General features: G+C 43.6%; 1 protein-coding gene and 1 pseudogene across 2 annotated transcripts; one reads left to right on the top strand and one right to left on the bottom strand.

The window, feature by feature from the left end:
* The first annotated feature begins 6,458 nt into the window (after positions 1-6,458).
* LOC124009759 (intracisternal A particle-promoted polypeptide) lies at positions 6,459-15,482 on the top strand. 2 transcript variants are annotated; one of them, XM_046321905.1, is made up of 11 exons: positions 6,510-6,578; positions 6,761-6,882; positions 7,323-7,793; positions 7,898-8,109; positions 8,301-8,520; positions 8,720-8,875; positions 9,072-9,239; positions 9,409-9,546; positions 9,793-9,915; positions 10,052-10,272; positions 14,894-15,482. In XM_046321905.1, exons 3-11 carry the CDS (start codon positions 7,433-7,435, stop codon positions 15,116-15,118), a joined length of 1,824 nt encoding a protein of 607 aa, XP_046177861.1. In that variant the 5' UTR covers positions 6,510-6,578; positions 6,761-6,882; positions 7,323-7,432; the 3' UTR covers positions 15,119-15,482. The 2 variants fall into 2 exon arrangements, with proteins under 2 accessions (XP_046177860.1, XP_046177861.1); XM_046321904.1 differs by lacking the exon at positions 6,761-6,882 and having other exon boundaries at positions 6,459-6,578.
* A 1,197-nt stretch (positions 15,483-16,679) lies between these two features.
* Positions 16,680-19,035, bottom strand: LOC124009417 (annotated as a pseudogene).
* Positions 19,036-19,130: the final 95 nt, after the last annotated feature.

Consider the following 19,130-nt stretch of genomic DNA (forward strand, 5'->3'; position numbering starts at 1 on the left):
GTTGTGTTGTCCTTGTTCCACTTCTTCCAAGTGTGTGTTAATGCAACCAATCAATTACAATATATATCTTATGAATACATCACTATGCCTTTAAATTTTGCTGCCAATCCTACACGAGGCGGGAGTGAAATCTCTCACCCGAGCAGCTGCTTATGGACAGATCATCCCCCCCAGCCTCAGGACATCCTTTCACCTAAAAAATCCTCAAAATCCTGGTGTGATGAGAGTGATTGAGAAGGGACATAGGGACACAACACATGAGTCAATCAGAGATAGAGAGAGAGAGAAAACGTGGCGACATGGGTCAAATGAGAAAGGAGGGATGAGGGTTTCCATTAGATAAGATCAGATTCTACAAAAAAGCTTTTTGGTGTTAATTTAAGGTTAGGGTTAGGAACAAGGTTAGAAGGGTGGTTAAATTTAGGGTTAAGGTTGGGGTTAGGAATCAGGTTAGAAGGGTGGTTAAATGTAGGGTTAAGGTTAGGGTTAGGAATCAGGTTAGAAGGGTGGTTAAATTTAGGGTTAAGGTTAGGGTTAGGAATAAGGTTAGAAGGGTGGTTAAATGTAGGGTTAAGGTTAGGGTTAGGAATAAGGTTAGAAGGGTGGTTCAATTTTTAGGGTTAGGAATAAGGTTAGAAGGGTGGTTCAATTTAGGGTTAAGTTTAGGGATAGGTTTAAAGTCAAATTTGAAAGCAGCGAAGTTCAACTTTTTGGAGACGACAAAATTTGCATAGAAATGTGATAGATCTTTCATTCTCATTGAAAGCACATTTAAGAAGCCAACCTGGTCTCAGAGCGAGTAAATCCGAGATACCCCATTTAATATATGTTACGTTTGGTATGGTTACATAAGACAGATGGTTACTTGAGGTAAAAACAAAAGGAGAGTGGTTGGTCGAGGTGGGTGTATAACATGAACGTTTAGCAACCCAAAGGTTGTGTGTTCGAATCTCATCACGGACAACCTTTACATTTTCGCTAATGAACTACTTTTAAACTACTTTTTAGCTACTTTGCAACTACTTGCATGTTAGCTAACCCTTCCCCTAACCCTAACCTTAACCCTTTTAGCTAACCCTTCCCCTAACCCTTTAACCTACCTAACCCTAACCCTAACCTTAACCCCTAGCCTAGCTAACGTTAACAAGCTACAGTAGCTAACATTAGCCACCTAGCTAGAATTTGTAACATATCATACATTTTGCAAATTCGTAAACATTTTATACGTTTTGAAAATTAAAACATATTGTATATTTTGTAAATTCGTAACATAACATAATCACTCAAAATGACATATCATACTAAATGGAGTGTCACAGATATACGTACAGAATAATACGAAATGCTCTGAGACCAGGTTGAAGAAGCAGTAGATCTGTTCTATGTGCACTATTTCTATGCTCCCCGGTTTTGCATACCAGTTTAAAACAGCTGAAAATACTATATTTTTGGTTATCGAAAAGCAATTTCACAGAGGTTTAGATGGTACAATGATTCTCTACACTATAATTGCTTGTTTTGTCACATAAACTAAACTATTACCATTTTAGCAACCAGGAAATGGAGGGGAAATTTTTGCAGAGTGCATATTTAAGAAGAGAAATTGTAGAAATGGGCAGGGTTTAGAGAGTGGACACGACAGCCTGCTTGGCGGGAAGGATGGACCAGATGCAGTGGAGTCAGGACAGCCTGTATGTTCTCACTGCAACCGTGCCAGCCACCATGAGCTGCTGCTGACTCACTACCAGGGTGTGTGTCTGTGTGTTCCTGATTATAAAGTGGACAGAAGGCAAAGCATCACCGAGACAGATTACACGAGACAGATTGCACAGGTTAATTTTGCTACTGCAACACTGAGTGACAGAAGGACAGCTCCGATTACATCTCCATACCTCCTTAACTTTCTCCCAACTTCACTTCAACAGTTTGAGCCTAATAATCGATGCTACCTGGTTTGAACTCTGACTGATTTGACCTGAAACTGTCTTCCCGCCATAATCCTCATCTCTTTCTCTCATGGCAATATTTGCACATTTGCATTCTTCCATTGATAATCCACGTACTGTTTTATTTATTTTTTGCAATCCCTTCCTCTCTTACTATCACCATACCCCCTTCGAAATAACTTCAGAGCAAGGAGGGCTTGAGGAGAATGAATTACCTTTATAGTCACACCTAAATACGGTTTCCACTAGTTACCACAGTCACAAAGTAATTTAAAAAAAGGTCTATATCGTAAAATATAATGAAAACAAAATTTTGCTTTTTTGTTTTAAGTTAAGGTTTAGGGTTAGGCATAAGGTTAGCAGTGTGGTTCAGGTTAGGTTTCAAATCAAATTTTGAGCCGAGGAATATAAGAAATAGGCGGGGTTTATGACTTTGTGGTTTGGTAACTAGTGACAACCCTAAAGGACACTGTCAAACCTGCTCTCAGGCATTGGCAATTGAGCCAATGACGGCCCTCTTCCCTCTGTCTCTGTCTGCCTCTCCGGTTCCACACCAACCTGGTCCACCAATGAAACGGCGAGCTGATCTCTGACTGGCAGCCAATCAGAAGCCAGTTGCTATGTTGGTGGCAGACTGTAGCCCAGTGGCTGACACTCACACTTTCCTTTCACCAGCATATATACACTTGGATGGTTTGTGGAAGGCATGAAAAAATGTGGTTAGTTATGCACACATTGTCTGTTTTGTAATCCTGCAGAATCTTGAAGGTCCCCAAACATTAAACAAAAATTGTCCTAACAGACATCCAGTCAATGCTCACACAATTACAAAGAATAGGCCTATCCTCATTATACAATTTGTTTTAATGTAATTTCAACCCAGTAAAAATATTATTTTATTAACTGTAATTTTATTATATACATGCTTGCTTAGATTTTTACTTGTCTTCTCAATTTTATCCAGGCCTGCTGTGTATTTTATCACTACTGTGCACACATTGTTCCATTGCTGAACCGTTCTTGTCGCCAGTGTGGACTGAATCATTTATCCTATTTATTTGGTATTATAAACTGGGTGGTTCGAGGCCTGAATGCTGATTGGCTGACAGCCGTGGTATATCAGACCGTATATACCACAGGTACGACAAAACATGTATTTTTACTGCTCTAATTACATTGGTAACCAGTTTATAATAGCAATAAGGCAACTCTGGGATTTGTGTTATATGGCTTTGCGTCGTGCCTAAGAACAAACCTTAGCCATGGTATATCGGCTATGTACCACAGCTTTATTGCTTAATTATATTAGTCAAGTGACTGTCTATCCCAGGGCATTACTACCTCAGGGATCTAATTTACTTATAAAGAAAATCTATAAGCAAACAATTAACTGTTTATAGACTACTTAGAATCATTTCATTAAGTTTTTCCATGAAGTCTTACATTGTTCCATGTTTATGTAACCTTACATGGTTGTTTTCGGCTTGACCTTTTGGCAAAGGCTACCTCTGGCATCTCTGGTCAGGTAGAGGGTTGAGGCCAGACGTTCTGCTGGTTCAGCAGTTTTAGTAGGCTACTACTTCCTGACTGACCGCCCTATGCTTGCTAACAAACCATCCAGGGGGATGCTAATCCAGCAAATAAGATCTGTAGGAGCTAGTTTGGCAGCCAGGGGATCCGTCTTTCACTGTCCTCCTCTAATTAAACCTCATAACCCTTCTTCACTCACCCTCATCATATAATTATAATTATGAATGTATTTATTTATCCAGGAAAATCCACTTACAATTGCCACAGTTTACCCGGGAGTCTTCTTTTCCATCCCAGTTACTCTCACGAGTCTCACCTGATCAGTTTGAGTCCACTTGCACTGAGTATGACGTCTGATTTAACTGCAGAACCCAATTGGCCTGGGCCCCCTCATAATCCTCACAAAATTATCTCACCTCTGTCCGTGAACAAGAACCTCCGTCCATCTCGACAGTCAACCGTGTAAAGGTGTTCAGCTCTGAAATATTAATATGGCCACTGGGCTGGCACAGGGCCAGTGTCACTTGGATGTGGCCTGGGATTGGAAACCATTAGCTACATGCAGATGGCTGGAGGGCCGCTGGGGACTAATCACGGAGGAATTAGAGCTGGAAGTGGTAAGGATGGCGAGGTCAGCCAGGAGGAGTAAAAGGATATAAGACCTACAGTCAGGCGAAGATACTCTACTGATGATATCCCCCACAAGGCCACAGAACGGACGGCATTTGACATTAGTGAGATACACGAGATACAAAACCTCACTGAATGGATATCAGGTGTACGCTGCACCTGAATGGATATCAGGTGTACCCTTCACCTGCATGGATATCAGGTGTACCCTTCTACCCTGCATCTTAGAGACTGCTGCCCTATGTCCATAGAGTCATTGAACACTGGTCACTAAATACAGTTTTACCCACTTTATATGTATAAATTGTATCATGGCTCATCCTATCCAACTACTGCTGTACATACCTTTTCTATTCTAATGGTGTCCATACTTTCTATATTCCGTATTCTGGACCGGAAGCTAATTTCCTGCAATTCTGTCCATTTTGCCATGGGGTTTTGTACTGTGCATTTAAATACTGTATTTGCGACATAGCTCATTCTAATATTTCTACTTCTGTACAGTACATGCATTTTAGTTACACTGTTAATACACACTGTATATTTATTTATATACTGGATTCTTGACATAGCTCACTCTAATATATCTACTGCTGTACATATCATTCTTGTGTAAAGTAATTTCCTGTATATACATGTAGATTGCATTTGGATTACTGTTACAGTGCTATTTGAATTGTTAATTGAATTAGTTCCACTATTTCTTGATTTAATTTATAATTTCAAAATATTTGACATTTTACTGCATTGTTAAGAGCTAGTAACATAAGCATTTCACTGCACCTACTATAACATCTGCTAAACTGTGTACGCAACCAATAAACTTTGACTTGATTTATAGATTCTATTTATAAAGGGCTGGCTAGTGGAGAAGAAGAGGGATTTGAAGATCTTCTTTAAATCGAATGAGCTAATTGAACCAATTTCTTGATTGTCTTGATTAATTGACCTTTTTAACCTTAAGGTTAAAGAGGAACAGGTTTCAGACACCGTAAACAGGGTTCCAGACAATCAAATCATCCAAATGTCCCAAAAATGAAAGAAGTAATGGGTTGGTGGGCTATAAATGTCCGCCCTGTGTCGTCAGGCCAAAGAAAGTCTAGTTAACGATAGTCAACAGGTTCAGGTTCAAAAAGTAAATTGAATGAATTCACTTTTCGTACAGTAGCCTATGTTCTACAAAAACCATTAACGAGCTTGTTATGGGCTTACTGTCCTGATTCTGCTCTAATTTACATATCTAATTAGCCAGTTGTTTCACACAGTCAATGGCCATAATGTTAATAGCTTAAGCACGAAGCAGGGGCTACAGGCAAGTGTGCAGTAAGTGCATGTGTAACAGTATAATTTTAAACCGTCCCCTCGCCCATACCCGGGCGCGAACCAGGGACCTTCTGCACACATCAACAACAGTCACCCACGAAGCATCGTTACCCATCGCTCCACAAAAGCCGCAGCCCTTGCAGAGCAAGAGGAACTACTACTTCAACGTCTCAGAGCAAGTGAGGTAACCGATTGAAACGCTATTTAGTGCACACCGCTAACTAAGCTAGCCGTTTCACATCCGTTACACTCACCCCCCTTTTGACCTTCCTCCTTTTTTCGCAGCAACCAGTAATCCGGGTCACGGCACCAATGTAACAGTATAATTTTAAACCGTCCCCTCGCCCATACCCGGGCGCAAACCAGAGACCTTCTGCACACATCAACAACAGTCACCCACAAAGCATCGTTACCCATCGCTCCACAAAAGCCGCGGCCCTTGCAGAGCAAGGGGAACTACTACTTCAAGGTCTCAGAGCAAGTGACGTAACCGATTTAAACGCTATTTAGCGCACACCGCTAACTAAGCTAGCCGTTTCACATCCGTTACACATGTAGGGGCCATGTAAAGCCTCACAAACCGTCTGATCTCGCAAGCTTACGTGAATGGTTCACAACCAATAGCGCAGCGGAAATCAGTCTGGTGGATTATATACAAGACTAGGGTCCATGACCGCTTAAACCCTATTTAAAAAATGTTAACACTCACTGTGTGCCCTTTCATTTAACAATCAACAGCACTGTGGGCAAATTATAGAAAAGATAGAGATATTGCAAACTATGGGCCATGTCTTGCTTTTCCTTACGACCACATGCTACATGCAGAATTCTAGATATAATAATCATGTGGTTTTAACTCAATGACTGTGTCCTTCATTTTGGTAGGCAAGCAGGCAGCAATGCAGGCCTTTGGTCCCAACCCTGGTTATTTTTTGCATGTGCTTCACTTGCACGACAAGGGCAATGATGCCATCTACTGGTGTTGAATTCATTATACGTTTGGTATTTGCTTAGTTAGACCTAGTATTCCTTCCACTTAAGACCGTACAGTCGATCCAGAAAAAAGATTGACAGATCTGTTTGCGGAAGTTGCCTGCTGGAAATGAACTAACTTGAAAACTTAATGTGGACTAACAAGCAACTGTACAGGTTGGCGTATTATATTTCCTTTGTGTAGACAAGGTTCTATTTGAACATTTTCGATTATCGTAATTTAGCATTCAAATAATAAAATGGTCTGACCCTATCTGTCACATAATTTAGCAGGCGCTAACGTTGGCTAGCTAACGTTAGCTGCAGGTATGTTTGCTTACCAACCAACTGATCTCTAGGGCGACGGTACACTAGTAGCCGGACTAGTGGGACACACCAATCCATCTGATGATGCTGCTATACTTTTTATACCGTGAACAAAATTAACATTATTGTAAATCCATCTCGGTCTGTTTGCTAAGTAAGTGAGGTGAACTAACTTCATTCTTTTTGTATCCAATATTTAGCTAGCATCCATAGAGGAAAGTCACAGATCAATGGTGGATGAAATGCTGTGTTTTATAGCAAATATGTTGTCATGAGCTGGTTGTACAGTTTGAACTAGTCCAGATGGTGGTGGTGATATAAAAACAAGGGACCTTTTTGATAACTGATACATGAACAGTTATATAATGCATCACTTGAACTCAATAGAGGAAATAATTCACCCCCCTGTATTTCTTGTTCTCACAAACACAGTTGAAGACAAAAGCAACAAACAGAACACCAGCATCAAATATTTGGAACTTTTTATCATAATGATGTTATTTTGTATTGTAATGTTATACCAGCTTGTTACAATCTCAAATGTAACATAACATACTGTATCATCTTTCATGTTTCTCGTGCTCTTCTCCCTAGAGTCAGATGATGTGTCCACTTGAAGAGTCCTGCACCATGAAGCTGCAGTAAGGGTAGACCGTGTCTGTGACACCGCCCCCATCTCTTTCCCTCCCTGTGACTGAGCCACCATGTCCTCTGTGATGTTTCCACCTCGCTCCCCACCTGGGAGCAGTGGCTCTGGCGGCGGTGACATACCTGCAACTAGTGTGACGACCCAGTCCGCTGAGCAGGCTCTGTTTGCATCGGACCGCTACGCCCGACTCATCCTGGCCCAGATGAACAAGATGCGCCTCCGGACAGATTTCTGTGACGTAAGGCTGCGGCTGGGAGGCCGTGTGTTCAGTGTCCACAAGCTGGTCCTGGCTGCAAGCAGCCCCTACTTCTCCGCTCTCTTCTCTGGGGGGATGAGCGAGGCAGACAAGGAGGAGGTCCAGATCCTGGGGGTGGAGGCACCAGTGTTTGAGGTCCTGCTGGAGTTCATATACACAGGTTCGCCCTGTCAGGAAATGTACCATTTACTGAGTGTGTTCATACAAAGAACAGTAATACATGATACAGATTTCTTTGTGTTTCTTTGAACTGAACCCGTCCAGGTATGATTAACGTGACGGTGGAGAACATGCAGGAGCTGATGGTAGCAGCAGACATGCTGCAGCTGAGTGAGGTGGTGTCTATCTGTGGAGAGTTCCTCAAGGGCCACATGGACCCGTCCAACTGTGTGGGGGTATACCAGTTCCTTGAGCAGATCGCCTTCATGGACATGCTGGCGTTCACTGAGAACTACATCCAGGTCCACTTTCTGGAGGTGCTACGCATGATCTCTTTCTTCCTCCATCTCTTGTCTGTCTTCAGATTCTCTCTTCCCTCTTTGCCTCTCTGAGGCTCTTTTCTCCTTTCATCTCATTCTAATCTGCTGAGGGTGTGTAACAAAAAGTGAATAACCTGTTACCACTGACATCAAAAAACTAGATCACATTCAAAACATCTGACCTTTAGGTGTGTGTGTCGGACGAGTTCTGGGGCCTGTCCAAGGGCCAGCTGGTGAAGCTGCTGCGGAGTGAGGAGCTGCGAATCGAGGATGAGTACCAGGTGTTCACGGCGGCCATGGACTGGGTCCTACAGGACGTGACCAAGAGGAAGAAGCATGTGGTGGAGGTGCTGGACCCAGTCAGGTTCCCCCTGCTCTCCCCACAGAGACTCTTCAAGTACATCGAAGGTTAGATGGAAAGATGTTTCCTCCTGATTTGTCAGGAAGGAATGTCCTTATTTCTCCTGATTTATCAATAACTGATTTTCTTAAATCCTTTTTTATTCCTCACACCTTTAAAATGTATTTATCCCCAAACCAGTATCTTTCCCCCTGATTTTTATTGTTGTGCTGCTAATCGATGACATCATATAATTTCTCTGTGTAGGCATTTCTGACTTCAGCCTGCGGGTGGCGCTGCAGACACTGCTGAGGGAATACACAGAGGTCAGCAAGTCTCCCAAAGAGAATAAGGTGTACAGCCTGTTACAGCCAGCCAAGATGAGGCCAAGGAGAAAGGCCAGGAAATACCTCTATGCCATCGGTAGGTCAAACCTCAGTTCAGCACCTGGCCACCTTTTATATGTTGATGACAACAGAACTGGCGTGATCACTTTTGTTGTAGCATCTTCAGTGTAAACTCAGCAGATTATATGAGTACCAGCTCGATCCAAATTGAATTATTCCATTTCATGAAGTGATCCAGGCTTTTGCGTCATGGTTGGTTTCCCCTGTCTCAGGAGGCTACACTCGGCTGCAGGGAGGCCGTTGGAGTGACAGCCGGGCCCTGAGCTGCGTGGAACGCTTTGACTCATTCAGCCAGTACTGGACCACTGTGTCCTCCCTGCACCAGGCCCGTAGCGGGCTGGGAGTGGCTGTGCTGGAGGGCATGATCTATGTCGTTGGAGGTGAGACTCTCATTTTATTTATTTAACCAGGATAGTCCACTCAGTAATGAGTCCTGTCTGTGTGGTTCTGTGTTTGTTTGTACAGAGAACATGCCATGTGTTTCAACCTGTGTCTTCCTCAGGGCAATACAGATATATGTCTAGTATTCTGTTTCTTGTCATTTCCCAGGGGAGAAGGACTCCATGATATTTGACTGCACAGAGAGATACGACCCGGTGACTAAGCAGTGGGCAGCTGTGGCCTCTCTCAATTTCCCTCGCTGTGGTGTCGGGGTCTGCCCCTGTCACGGGGCTCTCTACGCACTGGGTAAACTAACGAATCAAAGGCCTTGATTGGGAATATATGCTTATTTTTTCCCCTCCTTGAAGTCATCACAGATCTAACATGATTGAACAGGTGAAAGCAAGGTTTCCACTGCATAGCTTTCACCAAAACAGTCATGTCAGATCAGTTATTTTTTTTAAAGAAGGGAATGAAGAAATTAGTGTCCAAGAGTCTGTCACTTGGGTCTATGGGATGAGGTATTAATACCATGTTGCTGTGTTCCTGCAGGTGGTTGGGTTGGATCAGAGATAGGGAAGACAATGGAGCGCTACGACCCGACAGAGAATAAGTGGGAGATCATTGGAAGCATGGCAGTGCCTCGGTATTACTTTGGATGCTGCGAATTACAGGGTAATTCAATTAATACATAACAACAATACATAAAACATTTACAAAAGAATGTACTGTATCAATATAATTGCTTCCGCTGTCTCAATGTCAGAATTTCTGAATGGCCGCTGATCATTCCCATCTCCCCTATGTCTAGGCTTCATCTATGTGATCGGGGGGATTAGTGATGAGGGGATGGAGCTGCGTTCTGCAGAGGTGTACGACCCCATTTCCCGGCGCTGGAGTGCCCTGCCCATCATGGTGACCCGGCGGGCCTACGTGGGCGTGGCCTGCCTCAACAACTGCATCTACGCTGTGGGGGGCTGGAACGAGGCACTGGGCTCCCTGGAGACGGTAGAGAAATACTGCCCTGAAGAGGTGAGGGAGTTATGGTGGATTTATACAGTGCATTCGGAAAGTATTCAAACCCTCTTCTTTTTTCCACATTTTGTTACTTTAGCCTTATTCTAAAATAATGAGAAAGCGAGAATAGGTTTAGACATTTTTGCAAATGTATTAAAAAAAATACAAAACATACCTTAGACATACGTATTCAAACCCTTTGCTATGAGATGCATCGTGATTCCATTCATCATCCTTGAGATATTTCTACAACTTGAATGGAGGCCACCTGTGGTAAATTCAATTGATTGGACATGATTTGGGAAGACACACAACTGTCTATATAAGGTCCCACAGTTGACAGTGCATGAGCAAAAACCAAGTCATGAGGTCAAAGGAATTGTCCGTAAAGCTCAGAGACAGGATTGTGTCGCTGCACCGTTCTGGAGAAGGGTACCAACATTTCTTTGCAGCATTGATGGTCCCCAAGAACACAGTGGCCCTCATCATTCTTAAATGGAAGAAGTTTGGAATCACCAAGACTCTTCCTAGAGCTGGCTGCCTGTCTAAACTGAGCAATCAGGGGAGAAGGGCCATGTTCAGGGAGGTGACCAAGAACCTGATGGTCACTCTGACAGAGCTCCAGAGTTCCTCTGGAGATCGGAAAACCTTACAGATGGACAACTATCTCTCCAGCACTCTACCAATTAGGCCTTTATGGTAGTGGCCAGACAGAAGCCACTCCTCAGTAAAATGCACATGACAGCTCACCTGGAGTTTACCAAAAGGTACCTAAAGGACCATGAGAAACAACATTCTCTGGTCTAAAGAAACCAATATTGAACTATTTGGCCTGAATGCCAAGCGTCACGTCTGGAGGAAACCTGGCACCATCCATACGGTGAAGCATAATGGAGGCAGCATCACGCTGTGGGGATGTTTTTAAGCAGCAGGGATTGGAAGACTAGTCAGGATCAAGGGAAAGATGAACGGAGCAAAGTACAGAGAGAGATCCTTTATGAAAACCTGCTCCAGAGCTCTCAGGACCTCAGACTGGGACAACAACCCTAAGCACACAGCCAAGACAATGCAGGAGTGACTTTGGGACAAGTCTCTGAATGTCTTTGAGTGGCCCAGCCAGAGCCTGGACTTGAACCTGATCGAACATCTCTGGAGAGACCTGAAAATAGCTGTGCAGCAATGCTCCCCATCCAACCTGACAGTGTTTGAGAGGATCTGCAGAGAAGAATGGGAGAAACTCCCCAAATACAGATTTGCCAAGCGTGTAGAATAAATAAATAAAAAATGTAAATCAATTTTAGAATAAGACTGTAAACTAACAAAATGTGTAAAAAGTCAAGAGATCTGAATACTTCCGGAATGCACTGTAAATACTGCCTTGTTTAAAAAGCCACACGTTGTCACCATACCTCATCATAGCTTTATGTACAGTTGAAGTCGGAAGTTTACATACACTTATGTTGGAGTCATTAAAACTAGTTTTTAAACCACTCCACACATTTCTTGTTAACAAACTATCGTTTTGGCAAGTCGGTTACGACATCTACTTTGTGCATGACACAAGTCATTTTTCCAACAATTGTTTACAGACAGATTATTTAATTTATAATTCCCTGTATCACAATTCCAGTGTGTCAGAAGTTTACATACACTAAATTGACTGTCATGGCTTTAGAAGCTTCTGATAGGCTAATTGACATCATTTGAGTTCATTGGAGTACACTGCTCAAAAAAATAAAGGGAACACTTAAACAACACAATGTAACTCCAAGTCAATCACACTTCTGTGAAATCAAACTGTCCACTTAGGAAGCAACACTGATTGACAATACAATTCACATGCTGTTGTGTAAATGGAATAGACAACAGATGAAAATTATAGGCAATTAGCAAGACACCCCCAATAAAGGAGTGGTTCTGCAGGTGGGGACCACAGACCACTTCTCAGTTCCTATGCTTCCTGGCTGATGTTTTGGTCACTTTTGAATGCTGGTGGTGCTTTCACTCTAGTGGTAGCATGAGACGGAGTCTACAACCCACACAAGTGGCTCAGGTAGTGCAGCTCATCCAGGATGGCACATCAATGCGAGCTGTGGCTAAAGAGTTTGCTGTGTCTGTCAGCGTAGTGTCCAGAGCATGGAGGCGCTACCAGGAGACAGGCCAGTACATCAGTAGACGTGGAGGAGGGCAACAACCCAGCAACAACCGAGCAGCAGGACCGCCACCTCTGCCTTTGTGCAAGGAGGAGCACTGCCAGAGCCCTGCAAATGACCTCCAGCAGGCCACAAATGTGCATGTGTCTGCTCAAACAGTCAGAAACAGACTCCATGAGGGTGGTATGAGGGCCCGACGTCCACAGGTGGGGGTTGGGCTTACAGCCCAACACTGTGCAGGACGTTTGGCATTTGCCAGTGAACACCAAGATTGGCAAATTCGCCACTGGCGCCCTGTGCTCTTCACAGATGAAAGCAGGTTCACACTGAGCACGTGACAGAGTCTGGAGACGCCGTGGAGAACGTTCTGCTGCCTACAACATCCTCCAGCATGACCGTTTTGGCAGTGGGCCAGTCATGGTGTGGGGTAGCATTTCTTTGGGGGACCGCACAGCCCTCCATGTGCTCGCCAGAGGTAGCCTGACAGCCATTAGGTACCGAGATGAGATCCTCAGACCCCTTGTGAGACCATATGCTGGTGCGGTTGGCCCTGGGTTCCTCCTAATGCAAGACAATGCTAGACCTCATGTGGCTGGAGTGTGTCAGCAGTTCCTGCAAGAGGAAGGCATTGATGATATGAACTGGCCCGCCCGTTCCCCAGACCTGAATCCAATTGAGCACATCTGGGACATCATGTCTCGCTCCATCCACCAACGCCACGTTGCACCACAGACTGTCCAGGAGTTGGCGGATGCTTTAGTCCAGGTCTGGGAGGAGATCCCTCAGGAGACCATTCGCCACCTCATCAGGAGCATGCCCAGGCGTTGTAGGGAGGTCATACAGGCACGTGGAGGCCACACACACTACTGAGCCTCATTTTGACTTGTTTTAAGGACATTACATCAAAGTTGGATCAGCCTGTAGTGTGGTTTTCCACTTTAATTTTGAGTGTGACTCCAAATCCAGACCTCCATGGGTTGATAAATTTGATTTCCATTGATCATTTTTGTGTGATTTTGTTGTCAGCACATTCAACTATGTAAGGAAAAAAGTATTTAATAAGAATATTTCATTCATTCAGATCTAGGATGTGTTATTTTAGTGTTCCCTTTATTTTTTTGAGCAGTGTATTTCAAGGCCTACCTTCAAACTCAGTGCCTCTTTGCTTGACATCATGGGAAAATTATTTTAAAAATCAGCCAAGACCTCATGAAAAAAAATTGCAGACCTTCACAAGTCTGGTTCATCTTTGGGAGTAATTTCCAAACGCCTGAAGGTACCACGTTCATCTGTACAAACATTAGTACGCAAGTATAAACACCATGGGACCACGTAGCCGTCATACTGCTCAGGAAGGAGACGCATTGTGTCTCCTAGAGATGAATGTACTTTGGTGCAAAAAAGTGCAAATCAAACCTAGAACAACAGCAAAGGACCTTATGAGATGCTGGAGGAAACCGGTACAAGAGTATCTATATCCACAGTAAAACAAGTCCTATAATCGGCAACCTGAAAGGGCGCTCAGCAAGGAAGAAGCCACTGCTCCAAAACCGCCATAAAAAAGCCAGACTACGGTTTGAAACTGCACATGGGGACAAAAATCACACTTTTTGGAGAAATGCCCTCTGGTCTCATGAAACAAAATAGAACTGTTTGGCCATAATGACCGTTATATTTGGAGGAAAAAGGAGGGAAGCTTGCAAGCCGAAGAACACCATCCCAACCGTGAAGCACGGAGATGGCAGCATCATGTTGTGGGGGTGCTTTTCTGCAGGAGGGACTGGTGCACTCCACAAAATAGATGGCATCACTAGGATGGAAAATTGTGGATATATTGAAGCAACATCAAGACATCAGTCAGGAAGTTAAAGCTTGGTTGCAAATGGGTCTTCCAAATAGACAGTGACCCCAAGCATACTTCCAACATTGTGGCAAAATGGCTTAAGGACAACAAAGTCAAGGTATTGGAGTGGCCATCACAAAGCCCTGATCTCAATCCTATAGAAAATTTGTGGGCAGGACTGAAAAAGCGCGTGCGAGCAAGGAGGCCTACAAACCTGACTCCGTTACACCTGCTCTGTCAGGAGGAATGGGCCAAAATTCACCCAACTTATTGTGGAAAGCTTGTGGAAGGCTACCCGTAACGTTTGACCCAAGTTAAACAATTTAAAGACAATCTTACCAAATACTAATCGAGTGTATGTAAACTTCTGACCCACTGGGAATGTGATGAAAGAAATAAAAGCTGAATTCTCTCTACTAATGTTCTGACATTTCACATTCTTAGGATCACCACTTTATTTTAACAGGGAATTTTTACTAGGATTAAATGTCAGGAATTGTGAAAAACTGAGTTTAAATGAATTTGGTTAAGGTGTATGTAAACTTCTGACTTCAACTGTAGATGGAAACACTACAACGCCTCTGATTTCCCTCAGACGGTCTCTCTCAAATATGTATCCATTACTCCTTCCCTCTAATAGGAGAAATGGGTGGAGGTGGCCCCCATGGCAGTGGCGAGGGCTGGGGTGTCCGTGTCAGCCGTTAACGGACTGCTGTACGCCGTGGGGGGACGGGCCTCCAGCAGAGACTTCTCGGCCCCCGTGACGGTGGACTCTGTGGAGATTTACGACCCCCACCTGGACACCTGGACGGAGATTGGCAACATGATCACCAGTCGCTGTGACGGGGGTGTGGCCGTGCTCTGAGATTGAGCCGTAGTAGAACCAAGGGAGGTGGTTCGGTGAACCGCGAAACCTGATGAGTAGCCGTTTTTCTTTTTTTCTGGAACAAATCTCATTCTCAGACGAGAATGCGGTTTTATGTCTGGCACCGTGAGATTACATGATGAGTAACCTTGTTTGAGATCTGGATACTTGAGTTAGCTACAGAGCTATAAAGGCCAAAATGGCTTTAGCTTTGGGGCAATTCCATGGTATCAGAAGACTCAGATTTTTCACTTTAAAATGTATGCCAAACAAATCAAATCAAATTGTATTTGTCACATGCGCCAAATACAACAGGTGTAGACCTTCGTGAAATGCTTACTTACAAGCCCTTAACCAACAATGCAGTTTTAAGAAAATACCTATAAACAAAGTGAGAGATAAGAATAACAAATAATTTAAAGAGAAGCAGTAAATAACAATAGCAGGGCTATATACAGGGCATACCGGTACAGAGTCAATGTACGGGGGCACCGATGTCGATGTAGGGAGAGATATTAAAGTGACTATGCATAGATAATAAGAGTAGCAGCAGTGTGTGTGGGGGGGGGCAATACAAATAGTCAGAGTAACCATTTGATTAGCTGTTCAAGAGTCTTATGGCTTGGGGGTAGATGCTATGTAGGAGCCTCTTGGACCTAGACTTGGCACTCCGGTACCGCTTGCCGTGCGGTAGCAAAGAGAGCAGTCTATGACTAGGGTGGCTGGATTATTTGACCATTTTTAGGGCCTTCCTCTGACACCGCCTTGTATAGAGGTCCTGGATGGCAGGAAGCTTGACCCCAGTGATGTACTGGGCCGTACGCACTACCCTCTGTAGTGCCTTGCGGTCGGAGGCCGAGCAGTTGCCATACCAAGCAGGATGCTCTCAATGGTGCAGCTGTAAAACCTTTTGAGGATCTGAGAACCCATGCCAAATATTTTCAGTCTCCTTAGGGAAATAGGTTTTGTTGTGCCCTCTTCACGATTATCTTAGTGTGCTTGGACCATGTTCATTTGTTGGTGATGAACTTGAAGCTCTCCAGCTTCTCCACTATAGCCCCGTCGATGAGAATGGGGGCGTGCTTGGTCCTCCTTTTCCTGTAGTCCACAATCATCTCCTTTGTCTTGATCACGTTGAGGGAGAGGTTGTTGTCCTTGCAACACACGGTCAGATCTCTGACCTCCTCCTTATAGGCTGTCTCATCGTTGTTGGTGATCAGGCCTACCACTGTTGTCGTCAGCAAACTTAATGATGGTGTTGGAGTCGTGCCTGGCCATGCAGTCATGAGTGAATAAAAAAACATATTTCTAAGTTTAACAAACCATATAACTCTATGCACTACTACTACTTTGAACAATTTACACAGTAACAAAATATACATTTACTAGAAAAACTGTGCAGATGCAAAGTTTCGTAACAGAATTACAGTAAAAATCTCCCTCAGTTTTATTCTGTTACTAAACTTTGTAACGGCACAGTTCTTAATGTAAATGTGTTTTTGTAAAAAGTTCCATGGTAAATTGTTCAAAGTAGGCATTGTGCATAGAGGTCTATGGTTTAACTATGTAATCATTGGTTTTTGTTTGACATATTTTAAAGTGAGTCTCAGCGTAATTCCGTTATCATGAACTAACTCTGTGGTGCAGCAGGAGACTGGGTTTGCTACCCAGGTTGGACACACTAGACAACTGCATATGATGGTCTTAGCCATATCAAAGACGAGTCCTCAAGTTTATTATCAACATGGCCTTCACCAGCAATGTATTTAACTTTTGAACAGCAGTGGCAGAATGTGGAATCAAATTCCGTTATCTGCTATACCCATGGTCACACATTGTACTCTGTTAGCTAATGGAGGGTGAACTTACAGTTGGGATGAGACTTGTAGAATACTCTTATGCTCTTCACAGAGCATGAACACAGACTTTTTTTAGCTAGAAGAGTTTGGTGTTTTCTCAAAATACCAGACAAATCACTTTTTGTGGAATAGATGGATTTTGGAATGTTTGGATTGTTTTGTTGTTCTGGATTGTTTTTAAATTGCTTTTATGTAACTGAACTAGACGTACATTGAGCCAAACGGATGACTGGGACACTGCCAACCAAGAAACTGTTGATTCAAATGAGCTGGCTAGGCTACAGTACTTACTCCCAGTCAGTCACATGGCAGACCCATCTGTTTCCATCAGTCAGTCACTTCACTGTTCTGTTTCAGAGAAGTGTGCCAGTGTTTCTGGATGGTCAAATGCTTTCATTGTTACTGTATTGTCTCAGCTTATTTGTGTGAACTTAAAAACATTTGGCACTTTCAGGACCATTATATTCTCCACTGAAGTGTACGAAGGATGTTTGTCTGTTTCTGAGAATGGGATGGCTGGCTGTCACTCTTTGTGATATCCTATGAATTGTTTCAACCTGTGCACTTTTAATGGAAATGTTTATATTAATTTTGCCCAACTTCAATTTCTCAAAATTACCACCAAAACTATGTTTAACATCCATGAGTTGTGAGTTATCCATGTTGACTGAAGGTTGACTGACCTCTAGTGCGATGAGCTTCATGTGTTTACACTGAGTTATATTATACCTTGTACTGCACTTACTTGACTGCTGAAGGAAGAAGCTACTATGAGCAAAATGTTACTTATGGCCCCTCATGTGAAACTTTGTTACGGTTGGAAATGGTAAGCTTATGGTATCGTTCTGCTGTGCTCACAGCGTTTGTTAAATGATCACTAAGGTACATTACTCTGTAGTAGAACTGTTGCACTCAGTATTTCTGTTTAATATGTCGCATTGACAAACGCAGCCATTGTGTGTGTGTATATATATAAAAAAGAAAAACACTGTAAATATCAGTGCCTTTTTTAGTCAGTACACACCATTCCAAAAACATTGCGAAATGTCCCTTTGTTTGAAAATACTGTAGCTTGTATCACCTTCATTCAGCAACGGCACTAGATTAAAGTAAATTTAGATTTCAATTCTCACCTGTTGAGGAACAGATGTGTCATGAATAACACATTGATTAAAAGAAAATCCATATGTGAAAATGTCTTTTTTTTTTTACAATGTTGCAACACCTCCATTTTCTCCCGTTAACTCCTACTGAACAAGACCCTGATCTGTGTTCCACTATTCATTCACTTGTCTTGAGATACTTTAGCTCTCAAGTGTAACCTCTGAGTGACTATCTCCTAGCCACCATTACCTAGTCAACTGTCTTGATCTTCTTCTCCGGGCACATCTCCTTCAGTGTTAATGTGGCATCCAGGGAGAAGGTAGCCACCAGAGTAAGTATGGTTTCCAAGGCTTTCAACTAGCCGGGGTAGCCAGGCAGCAGAGTTTGATTGTAGTGCAGGGCCAGGCACAGCCCCATGATAACCACCAGGGCTCCTTCTGCGATGTTGTCCCTAGAGTGCAGAGCCAGCCAGGCCAGCAGGGAGGGCACCACACTGTTGCCCAGGTTCATCCAGTCGTGCTGGGCAGGGAAAGCCCCAGTAGGCCCCGGCCCAGGAAGGACATTATGGAGGCCCCATAGACCAACTGGGCGTAGGCCACCTCAGGGAGGTAGGACAGGGTCACCGCTATCAGCAGGGGAGCACCCAGGAATGGAAGGAGGGTGGAGAAGCCGAGACATTGACCAGGGTTTTCATGCTGAGGCGATGTTGGTTCTCTCCTCCCAGGGGTCCTGGGAGCGGAACCTGGAGTAGGCTAGTCTCCAGAACAGTATCGAAGTCACCATGGAAACTTGTGGAGAAATCAAGTGGTTGGAACTGGTGTAAAAACATTCCCTCTTACATTTACATTTAAGTCATTTAGCAGACGCTCTTATCCAGAGCGACTTACAAATTGGTGCATTCACCTCTTCACTGTGCAGCTGGACCCCCAGAGTATCCGTTGCAGAGATCGCCATGTTGGACCCTGAGAGTAAAATAAAGACAGTGTTGCTGAAAGCATTTCTCAGTAGGGTTTAATATGATCTGGCCCACTGTGTCTATCCTGGTCCAG

Source organism: Oncorhynchus gorbuscha, linkage group LG22, assembly GCF_021184085.1.
Source record: "Oncorhynchus gorbuscha isolate QuinsamMale2020 ecotype Even-year linkage group LG22, OgorEven_v1.0, whole genome shotgun sequence".
NCBI classification, from domain to species: Eukaryota; Metazoa; Chordata; class Actinopteri; order Salmoniformes; family Salmonidae; genus Oncorhynchus; species Oncorhynchus gorbuscha.